The sequence below is a fragment of the Emys orbicularis genome, chromosome 5 (genome assembly GCF_028017835.1).
Source record: "Emys orbicularis isolate rEmyOrb1 chromosome 5, rEmyOrb1.hap1, whole genome shotgun sequence".
Taxonomy (NCBI): Eukaryota; Metazoa; Chordata; order Testudines; family Emydidae; genus Emys; species Emys orbicularis.
In genome coordinates this window covers 10680151-10691769 of record NC_088687.1, presented here as the reverse complement: position 1 = coordinate 10691769, position 11619 = coordinate 10680151, and the positions used below count along the sequence as shown (strand labels likewise).

Here is an 11619-nt window from a genome sequence, read left to right as displayed (position 1 = left end):
TGTACTGGGGGCAACAAATGGAAAACAAAAACAAAACAGGAACAGGAGTGAAAATTCACAGGGCAAAAATTAGGGATTCGGAGGGGGACACCGAGCAGAGCCCCTGACAGTGCCCACTGCTCCCCAAAGGCCTCCAGGGAGTCAGTGGACACCACCCTGAGGAATGCTGCTTGGAGGTGTGAACAAGCAAGGGACCAGAAATAGGCCAGCACCAGGAGGAGGCCGATGAGCAGGTCCTACGACTTTGTGCGATCACAGATGGGGTGTGCAGGATCAGGAGGTGCAGGGAAAAGTGCAGTCAGAACCTCAGCAAGAAGTTCTGGAGGAGCCGGAAGAGGGGCTGCAGCCTGACGCACTCTACACAGGTGTCGTGGGAGTTCATGAATCACGCCAGGTACACACCTGTGCTCACAGATCCGTGAAGGCGCAACCAACTAATATAGGGCCATATGAAATCTGCATTAACGAGAACATGGATGGAATTGTGGAATCAAAACAATAACATGGAATCCAGCGATTAAAAAAAAATCCAGCAATATGCAAAAAAAAAAAAAAAAGATGCTTTCCCGCCACGGCTCTGGGGTCAGAGGAGATCTCTGTCTCCCTGCCGCGGCCCTGGGGCCAGAGGAGATAGAATTAATATTTTAAAAAATGTAAAAGAACAAAATCAGAAAATAATAAATACAAAAATCCACAATAATAAAATGGATTTCATGGGACCCTACTAATATCTCTGGTGGGCCCTGGGACCACAGTAGAGTACAGACTGGCCCACCGGGGTTCCTTGCCCTCCTTGGGTGGAAACAGGTTCTGCTACCAGTTGTTGGGGTGGGATTCGAGGGCGAGGAGGTGAATAGTAGAGAGCATGAGCACATACAGATGTTTCCTGGGCACGGTTCAGAGGCGGACAGGCGGGGTACTGTGAAATTGGCTCCGGTGGCATGCTGGGGTGGCTGGCGTGGTTCATGGGAAAGGGGTCAAGTGGCAAGGTCCAGAGGGCCAAGGGTGAGAGCTGGGCCGGGAGCACCCTGCTGTAGGACTTGCTCAAGGAAAGCAAGAGGAGCAGGAGGCAAGGCTGCCCTCACTTCCTGAAGCATGTGACATGGGACATGCTGGGTGGATGGCCCTAAGCAGCATGGGGTCCACCCAGTCCCTCCAATTGTAGTCCAGGAGGTCTCCGACTCCGGTGGTACCAGTCAGGACCAATCTACGGTGCACCAAGGAGGACTCTGCTACCTGCACGCTAAGATGTGGCTTGTATTACAGGGGTTCCACAAGGAGGTCCTCCCCCTTGGCAGCTGCTACAGACCTGATTGCCGAGATCAGCTTCCAGGTCCTAAGGAGATCCTGGTAGAAGATCAGAGGCTTAGAGAGGTCTCAGGGGGAAACCTCTCGGGTGGAGATAAAAGAGCTACTGGTTATGTCGGAGCGCTTGGAGGAGGGGGAGGAAGGCATGTGCCAGGACGCTCCCTGCCAGGTTACCTGCACTGTATAGGAGTCTCTGCAGGGGCTGAAGGTGGAAGGTGTAGACCTGTCTGCCCACCTCCAGGGGGAGGTTCAGGACCCCTGCAGAGACCCAGTGCAACCTCGGCCAGAAAAACTCCAGGGTCGTCTTCTGGAGGCTGACCAGAGTTCCCAGGGCCAGGCTCAGGGTTTTGAGCTGGTGCCAGAGCATCGACAGGACCAGCTGGTTAAGCACCAGCACTCTGCTCCAAAGGGAAAGGCACCAAACATCCACCTCTGCAACCACTCAGCCATCTTGGCCTATAGATTGCTCCGATTCTCCAGCAGGGAATGATGGGTGGCAGAAAGATACACGCCCAGATAGAGCAGTGGACCCACTCCCCATCGGACGGCCTGGAGCGTGGGTGAGAGGGGGCCCGAGCTCTTGACCCAGTTGATCCGGGTGGACGAGGCTGCTGAATAGAGGGCTTGGCAAGGCTTCACACACACTAGGTCTCCCAGGTCTCGGATCATTAAGAGCCCATCGTCGGCATATGCTGACAGGACCACCCGCAAGTCCAGCTCTCAAAGCACCAACCCCAGTGGTGATGGTATACAGCTGGCCGGACAGTGGGCAGCCTTGACGTAAGCCTCGCCTGAAGGTGAGGGGTTCGGTCAAGGCCCAGGTGAGCTTGATCAGACTCTCAGCAGAGACGTACAGCAGCTGGAGAAAACCCATGAAGCAGGCCCCAAAGCCGACTGCCCTCCGAGTGCCCACGAGATACCTCATGATCCTTCCTGATCATCTGGTCCAGGGACACGAGCAAGCGACAGGCTAGCCCTACACGCAAGATGAAGTAGGTTCTGGACCAGATAGAGATTACTGAAGATGGGTTAGCCCGGGATGGTGCAGGTCTTATGGGGATGGATAACGTCCGCCAGCACGGACCCCAGCTTCAGCGAGATGGCTTTCGCTACCACCTTGTAGTCTGTGCTGAGGAGCGAGGCTGGTTTCCAGTTCCTTAGGTTGCGGAGGTCCTCCTTCTAGAGCAGCAGAGCAAGCATGGCCTGCTTGCGCGACAGTAGGAGCATCCCGCTCCCTAAGGACTCGGCCCAGATGGTGATGAGGTCCGTGTCATTGGAAGGTGTGTAGTGAATGAGGCAGGAGAGGATGGATTCAATGCTGTCCTGGATAACAGGATTCTAACCCTGCCACAGAGTTCCTATGTGATGCTGGGCAAGTCACTTAAATCAAACTTTTCGTAGATTTGAAGGCCAGACGAGAGCACTGTGATCATCTAGTATGACCGCCTGTGTCACACAGACCATGGATCTTCCCCACAATAACTCCTAGAGCAGTTATTTTACAAAAACATCCATTCTTGATTTAAAAATGGTCAGTGTTGGAGGATCCACAAGGACCCTAGAAGTTGTTCCAATGATTAATTACCCTTACTGTTAAAAATTTACACCTCATTACCAGTCTGAATTTGTCTAGATTTAATTTCCAGCCATTGGATCGTGTTACACTTTTCTCTGCTAGATTGAAGAGCCTATTATTAAATATTGGTTCCCCATGTAGGTACTTACAGACTCTGATCAAATCACTCCTTAACCATCTCTTTGGTAACCTAACTAAATAGATTCTCCTTGAATCTATTGCTATAAGGCATGTTTTCTAACCCTTTAATGCATAGGTTCCCAAACTGTGGAGCATGATCCCAAATGGGGTCATTCCATCAGCAGATGGGGCGTGGGTCCAGCAGGCCAGTTTGGCCCATGAGACGCTGTTGTCTGTCCCTGAATATGTCTGGTCCTGCTCCACAAATGCTGCACCAGGAGGCCACCATTTTGATCTGCAGAGGCTGCCATTTTGTAGGTCAAAATGGTGGCCTCCTTGTGAGGTGTTTGTGCAGCAGGTCCGAACATGCTGGCTGTGCAGTGATGGTTGTGTGGACGCCAGTTTGGACATTTGCACTCTCTGGCTTTTTAAGCATCCACCCGAGGGACTTGAATGCAGAACATCCTCATCTATCGGCAGCAGCCTCATCAACCGAGCATCCTGTCTGCCTGAGCTGGTAGGAGCCCGTGCTAGCATTTTCTGAGATAGGAAGCTGCAGTGGCTTGTAAGGCAAGGCCCATATCTTCTTTTATGGCACCCTGAGTACCTTGCTGGCCCTCAAGGATAAAGGATCATTATAAGTCTCTGTCTCTGTGCTGTCCTAGTATCACCACACAGGGCCTTCCTAAGTCCTGGCCTCATTTGCTTAACAGTGAATTCGTTTTTCTGACTTGTGATCACTTATACCCTAAGTTACTATTAATTTTAGTTCTCTAATCACTTCCTCTGTCTGTCAAGATGAGGTCTAAAATTGAATTCCTCTGTGTTGGATGCAACGCTTTTTGAGTTAAGAAATTGTCATCTATTATATTTAGAAATTCCAAAGGTGGTCACTAATTGTGTGTTCCTCATTTTTTGGATTCCCAATGTAAGAAACTTGAGATCTGATTTGCAGAAGTGCCTAGCAGTAGGAGCTGTGATGGAGGTCAGTGGGAGCTGTGCTCTGAATATATAAAGTGCTATAAAATGTTAAATTCTCTGAGAAGTCAAGCCTCAGGCTTCTCAAATTGGGCAACCAGAATTAATGGACACCTCTGACAATTCTGGTTTTAATGTCTATGCCTAAATTCCCCATGAGTCAAATGGGACCTGTAATCCCACCTCATAAGACATTAATTAATGCTTGTAAAGTACTAAGATATTAAGATGAGTGCACCATAGAAAAGCATGTGATGAAATTAATAATTCTGTCTTCAGAGCAGCATTTCGATGGTGTTCAGTAAAGAATGCAGGAGCGATTGAATGATGAGGATAAAAAGAAATATTCAGGGAGAACACTGTCCGTCCTGTGCACTGGCACTGGCAGAGGGGCATTGCTGGCACATGATGGCATATATCACCTGCACATCTACCAATGTGATATATGCCATCATGTGCCAGCAATGCCCCTCTGCCATGTACATTGGCCAAACTGGACAGTCTCTACACAAAAGAATAAATGGACACAAATCTGACATCAAGAATGATAACATTCAAAAACCAGTAGGAGAACACTTCAGTCTCCCCGGACACTCAATAACAGACCTAAAAGTGGCAATTCTTTTAAAAAAAAAAAAACTTCAAAACCAGACTCCAATGAGAAACTGCAGAACTGGAATTAATTTGCAAACTCGACACCATCAAATTAGGCCTGAATAAAGACTGGGAGTGGCTGGATCACTACAAAAACTAATTTCCCCCGGTTGATACTCACACCTTCTTGTCAACTGTTTGAAATGGGCCACCTTGATTACATTGGTCTCATTAGCACTACAAAAGTGATTTCCACCCCTTCTTGTCAACTGTCGAGAATAGCCCACTTCCACCTTAATTGAATTGGCTCGTTAGCACTGACCCCCCAGCCCTTGGTAAAGCAACTCCCATCTTTTCATATGCTGTGTATTTATACCTCTCTACTGTATTTTCCACTCCATGCATCTGATGAAGTGGGTTTTAGCCCACGAAAGCTTATGCCCAAATAAATTTGTTAGTCTCTAAGGTGCCACAAGGACTCCTTGTTGTTTTTGCTTAATTTTATAAGTGTTAACTATGCAACCTTAATGTCCTTTTAATGTAGGGTTTTTTTTGTTTTGTTTTGTTTTTGGATGTAATTTCCTGTATTAAAAAAAAAAAAAAAAAAAAACCTTAAAAATTGGAAAAACAAAAATTTCATCCGATGGAAGCATATTGACCCCCCCCCATGTGGTGGGTCATCAGCAGGGTGGCATTGTTAGACCCATAGCACAGTCCTCTACTACTTGAGCTAATAGAGTAACTGGTAGCAGTAGGAGGTTGTTATCTTCTATATGGTCCTGCCACTAGAAAGGAGCTGGAGAAACACTTTCAGATCAGTTGATTTCACAGACCTTATTAACACAATGGTACCAAACATGAGGGTTTTTATACTGTACCCCAGAATCTAAAGATTTCTTTACAATTTACAAGTGATGAACCTATTAAGAGGCATATGTCCTATCTTTCTAAACTGCCTTTAGAGAAGTTTTTGTTTGTTGTGGTTTTTTTGTTTATTTTTTGTTTTCATATTGTCAAATTTATTTAGGCAAAACTTCAGAACAAGCGACCCATATTTTTTTAAAGGTTGGCATACTATATCTCTTAAACTCTGTAATGTCATTTTTATTTCAATAGACCTATTCCTCTTTGGTTAAGACAAAATCAAACTTGGATGGAGGGGAGCTCGGGACCTTTGCCTTCCAGCAGGGTGGTGAAGTAGGGGCTTCGGCGCAGCGGGGAGGGGGGACTCGGGGCTTCAGCCATATGGGGCGCCCCTGCCGGGCTCGGGGCTGAAGCAGGAGTGGGGCTGAAGCCCCGACAGGTGCCTCCCATGGGCCAGAAGTCCTAAGCCCCAGCAGGCACGCCCCAGCTCTCGAGCTTCTGAAGATTGTCTTATGCGCTTCGAGGGTCAGTAGGTTTGGCCACCCCGATCGATAGCAAGGACTGGACAAAGTAGCTACCATTTTCCAATCACTGAGAGAAGCCGGGTTAACGGCAAACCCCACTAAATGTGCAATAGGAAAGGAAGACGCCCATTACCTCGGGGACAGAGTCAGTGGAGGACAAATCTGCCCCTTGGTGGATAATGTTCATGCCTTACAGGTATACTGGGCACCCATGACCAAAAGGCAAGTGCATGTTTTCCTAGGCTTAGCTGGCTACTACTGCCGGTTCATACCCCATTTTGCCACCATAGCATTCCCGCTATTGACTTAACTAGGGATGCCACCCCAACACGGGTGCTGTGGAACCTGCGAAAGTACCTTTCAAAAACTCAAGACCATACTCTGCAGACACCTAGTGCTGCCTAGCCTGAACTTCAAAAAGGAATTTGTACTACAAACAAACACACAGACGGTAGGACTAGGGGTGGTCTTTTCTCCAAAGATAAATGGAGAAAAACACCCGATAGCTTGTATCAGCTTGAAACTCTTCCCCCATGAAAAATATACTCAGTGATAGAAAAAGAGTGCTTGGCTGCCAAACGGGAAATAGAGAGTCTTTGATACTACCTCCTAGGAAATGAGTTCACACTTGTTACTGATCATGCTCCAGTGTGATGAAAGAGACAAACCTGAGGACCATGAGATGGTACCTGTTGCCACAACCATACCACGGAACCTGTCACCTTTTGGATACAGCAACAGGCAGGAAATTTGCTTCCCAACTCTGATTTTCTGACCAGGAAGTAGCCTACGCCAGCCAAGGCCATGCCTCAGCCTTGTAGGGAAGAATACGTAATGGGGTCTACAACCCCATACGGAACACAGACAGCTGGGGGAGAAGAGCCTCTCCTCTTTATAAGCAAGTAGCTTGATCACACCCCCATTCAGCTGCCAGAGCTGCCAATCATGGAAGCCTGCACTCACAGCTGCAACCACTAGAGCAGGCCTGCACAACATGTGGCCCAGGGGCCGCATGCAGCCCACGTGGACTCACTGTGTGGCCCGCGGGGGGTGAGTAGGCAAGCGGCGGGTGAGGGAGGGGGGCTGAGGAGGCGAGCGGGTGGGCAGTGGTGGGGGGTGAGGAGGCGAGCGGGGGGGGGCTGAGGAGGTGAGCAGGCGGGTAGTGGCGAGGGGGCAGGTGAGCCGGGGGCTGAGGAGGCAAGCGGGCAGGCAGTGGCGTGGGGGCAGGTGAGCCGGCGGTGGGGGAGGGGGGGCTGAGGAGGCGAGCGGTGAGTTGGTGGCTGACCTGGTCTACTGATCTGGTCTGGCTCCCATCCCCTCTCCAAGGGTTGCAGCTGTCTGGAGGTGCCTGCCTTCCATGCCTTCCTCATTCACACCTCCTTCGTTCAACAGGGCAATTGATTACAAAGTGTGGGGGGAAGATCTTATTCTACTTCTAGCAAAAAGACATTTTTCTTTTACCTTAATTATACTACCTTAGGAGCCCGCTATAACATATTACAAAGATTCAGTACCGCTGTTTTGGTGGGGTGGCGCTGGGGAAGGAGGGTTTGTTTCCATGGGGCGGGCAGCGCTGGGGGTGTGTGTGTTGTGTTTCGGGGGGGGGGGGGGTTTGGCCCTCAGCTGTTTTCTTTGGAGTAATATGGCCCTCGCCGCTTTACGAGTTGTGCAGGCCTGCACTAGAGAAAGCAAGGTCTGCTATAAAAGGAAGAATATAGAGAAGGAAGGGGAGGCAGAAAAGCCTGGGCTAGCAAAGGGGTGACAGCCCTGCACCAGGCTGCCCCATAGGCGCCGACTCCGTGGGTGCTCCAGGGCTGGAGCACCCACGGGGCGGGAAAAATTGGTGGGTGCTCTGCACCCACCGGCAGCCAAGCTCCCCTCCCCACTCTGCCTCCCTGTCCCACCTCCCCTCCACCTCCTCCTCTGAGTGCGCCGCATCCCCCTTCTCCTCCGAGTGCTTGCCGCCGCAAAACATCTGTTTTGCTGCGTAACAAGCTCTGGGAGGCAGGGAGGGGGGAGGAGCGGGAACACGGCGTGCTCAGGGGAGGAGGCGGGGAAGAGGCGGGGCCGGGGGGGGGATTTGAGGAAGGGGTTGGCAGGGAGGGGGCGGAGTTGGGGCGGGGACTTTGGGAAAGGGGTTGGAATGGAGGCGGGGCGGGAGGGAGCGGGGCACGGTGGAGTTGGGGCGGGGCCGGGGGCAGAGGAGGGTCGAGCACTCTCCGGCGCCAGCAGAAGTCGGTGCCTATGGGCTGCCCCCAAGAAAACAGCCAGGAGACTAAAGCTGACTGCAAGCCATAAAATTGTAGGGTTGATAGACTTATTTGGAGGTGAGGGTCCAGGAACTGCCCTGACTGAGAACAAACTAAGGAGAGTCATTCAGGAGAAGCAGAACACCCCCCCCACCCCACCCCGACAGGACTAAGTGTTATCTAGACCATCCCTGACAGGTGTTTGTCTAACCTGCTCTTATATGTATTAACACTTCTTTATTCTGCTATTACTAAGATTTTGTAAATTATGTAATGACTTTAAAAATACAGTAAATGCCTGAAATCATATTTTTTATAAGAATGCAAGATTCTATCTATGTATTAAATGCTTATCCTTTACTCCTTCGACCTTAAGGCTTTATTTAAAATGGACTAACTGCATATAAAATATTTTTCTCTAAAAATGCCTGTTATCACATATGTATGTATTAACACTGTATTTGGTCATTACTAAGATTTTGTGAATGTAGTGACTTTATTTAGAAATGTACTGTTAAAATTATTTTTCTCTAAAAATGCATTTTAACACATCTCCTTTAATCTTCTGTCATTCAGACTTTGTACAATAAATGGGTAAAATGGACATTTTCCTCTAAAAATTAAAAGGTGTGAAAGCTATATTTATTCAGTTATTTCTAATACACCCAATAAAGATAAACTTAAATGAAAATTTAAAAAAAATCAAAATGGCTGACACCAAAAATACAGGTCTCCAAAAATGAGACCAAAAGGCAAAAAGGAGTGTGTGGAAACATGTTCAAATTTATATGATGAGAAAAAGGTAAAGAGGTAAAACTACTAACCTCAAAATATAACATCAGCAAATAAATCTTTAGGATAAAGAATTCTTAAATCTTTCCTAACACTGTCACTTCCTTTCTTCTTCCAATCTGCTCTTCCAAGGAGCTTATGTGTTTTGTTTTGTTCCTTCAAAGACTTTCTGGTGATGAGATGGCTCATTAAGCCTGCACTAGCAAAACTCTTAGACATTACAGAAGAACAGTCACCCAGACATATTTTTCCAGCAAGAGAGAAACAAAGAGGTGTGATAAGATAAACACAACTCCTTTTTGGGGAATAATGTCCTAGGGAATTCTTACTTCAACAGCAGCAGAGACAGGAAAAATGCTAAGTGACAAAGATTCTTTGTACAGTGTATGTAATCATACTTTAAAAATGTAGAAATAAAGTGCTGTATGATACGCTAGCAGAAAAGTTTCTAAACAGAATGGCTTTCAGAATTTTCTCAGAGGAGGAGGTTGGCTATCAGTTGGCTATTGATAATTTATTAATTGTAGTGTGATAGTACCTAGGTATTCCTTTAGAGAATTAGGGTCTCAGTGTGCTAGGTGCTGTACAAACATGTAAGAAAGAAGAGAGTTCTTGCCCCAGAGATGTTATAATTTACAACATGACAGGCAGGATGTCAGGACAGACAAATGGGGTGGGGAACAGCGACGTGGAGATGAATTAAACTTGTACAGTTCTTGGTCCTCTATTTCCTACAGAGCATGAAGATGTATCATTGGAGGAACTTAGTAAAGTTAGGGACTTCTGGATAGGAAGTGATACCCTAGTTGGCTGCTAAGCAGGTACAGTTTGATGCCTCTCTGAGCACACAGTGCAGCTGGGAGGATGAGATGGCAACATGGATAGAGTTGAGCAGAAAAGCAGAAATACCAATGGACTGTTTCTTAGGTGGTTACTTATGGCTTTCATTCCTGTTTTAGGCTGGTGTCAGGATGGAAATGGAAGAAACTAATAGAGTTAAAGTGCAGAAAAAAATAAGATCAAATGAGAAGCCACCATACGTGACAGCTGTTGGTGCAGAAGCAAACCCTTTGAAAAAATTTACCATCCCTAAAATAAGGAGGACTGCTGATAAAGGTACGGTAAACTGGTAACAAAAATCAAAACGGAGCATTTTTGTCAAGTGAAAATTGTGCATAACCGTGTGTAAGTGATGTGTGTTATTCTAAAGCTCAATCAATAAATGGTAAAACCTCAAGCCTTGAAATCAACTGACTTGTTTCATATTTAGCACCTACCAGATATTGTGAACCGAGTTGATTAAAGCTCAGAAAAACCTGCGTGTTACTTCAATCACCCTGACATCTGCTGGGCAATACAGCGGTGCACAGACAATCCAGGAAATTTTTGGAGGGTGTTGGGGCCAACTTCCTGGTGCAACAGCTGGAGGAACCAACTAGGGGCCGTGCTCCTCTTGACCTGCTGCTCACAAACCAGGAAGAATTGGTAGGGGAAGTGGGTGGCAACCTGGGCAGCAGTGACCATGAGATGGTCGAGTTCAGGATCCTGACAAAAAGAAGAAAGGAGAGCAGCAGAATACAGACCCTGGACTTCAGAAAAACAGACTTTGACTCCCTCAAGGAACTGCTGGGCAGGATCCCCTGGGAGGCTAATATAAGGGGGAAAGGAGTCCAGGAGAGCTGGCTGTATTTTAAAGAAGCCTTATTGAGGGCGCAGGAACAAACCATCCCGATATGTAGAAAGAACAGCAAATATGGCAGGTGACCAGCTTGGCTTAACAGTGAAATCTTCGGTGAGCTTAAACACAGAAAGGAAGCTTACAAGAAGTGGAAACATGTACAGATGACTAGGGAGGAATATAAAAATATTGCTCGAGCATGCAGGGGTGTAATCAGGAAGGCCAAAGCACAATTGGAGTTGCAGCTAGCAAGGGATGTGAAGGGTAACAAGAAGGGTTTCTACAGGTATGTTAGCAACGAGAAAAACATCAGGGAAAGTGTGAGACCCTGACTGAATGGGGGAGGCAACCTAGTGACATATGATATGGAAAAAGCTGAAGTACTCAATGCTATTTTTCCTCAGTCTTCACAGACAAGGTCATCTCCCAGATTGCTGCACTGGGCAGCACAATATGGGGAGGAGGTGAGCAGCCTTCAGTGGTGAAAGAACAGGTTAAGGACTATTTAGAAAAGCTGGACATGCACAAGACCATGGGGCCAGATGGAATGCATCTGAGGGTGCTGAGGGAGTTGGCTGATGTGATTGCAAAGCCATTGGCCATTATCTTTGAAAACTCGTGGCAATCAGGGGAGGTCCTGGATGATTGGAAAAAAGCAAATATAGTGTCCATCTTTAAAAAAGGGAAGAAGAGAATCGGGTGAACTACAGACCGGTCAGCCTTACCTCAGGCCCCGGGAAAATCATGGAGCAGGTCCTCAAGTAATCCATTTTGAAGCATTTGGAAGAGAGGAAGGTGATCAGGAACAGTCAACATGGATTCACCAAGGGCAAGTCATGCCTGACCAACTTGATTGCCTTCTATGATGAGATAACTGGCTCTGTAGATATGGGGGCTTATGAGGAGAGGCTGAGGGAACTGGGCTAATTTAGTCTG

At 47.6% G+C, this 11619-nt stretch overlaps 1 protein-coding gene across 1 annotated transcript in view; it reads left to right on the top strand.

The window, feature by feature from the left end:
* The first annotated feature begins 9976 nt into the window (after positions 1-9976).
* TEX15 (testis expressed 15, meiosis and synapsis associated) overlaps positions 9977-11619 on the top strand; it is a 62119-nt gene continuing 60476 nt past the window's right edge. The window contains exon 1 of the mRNA XM_065405791.1: positions 9977-10121. Within this exon, the coding sequence (XP_065261863.1) occupies positions 9977-10121 (145 nt within the window). The remainder of the gene's footprint in view (positions 10122-11619) is intronic.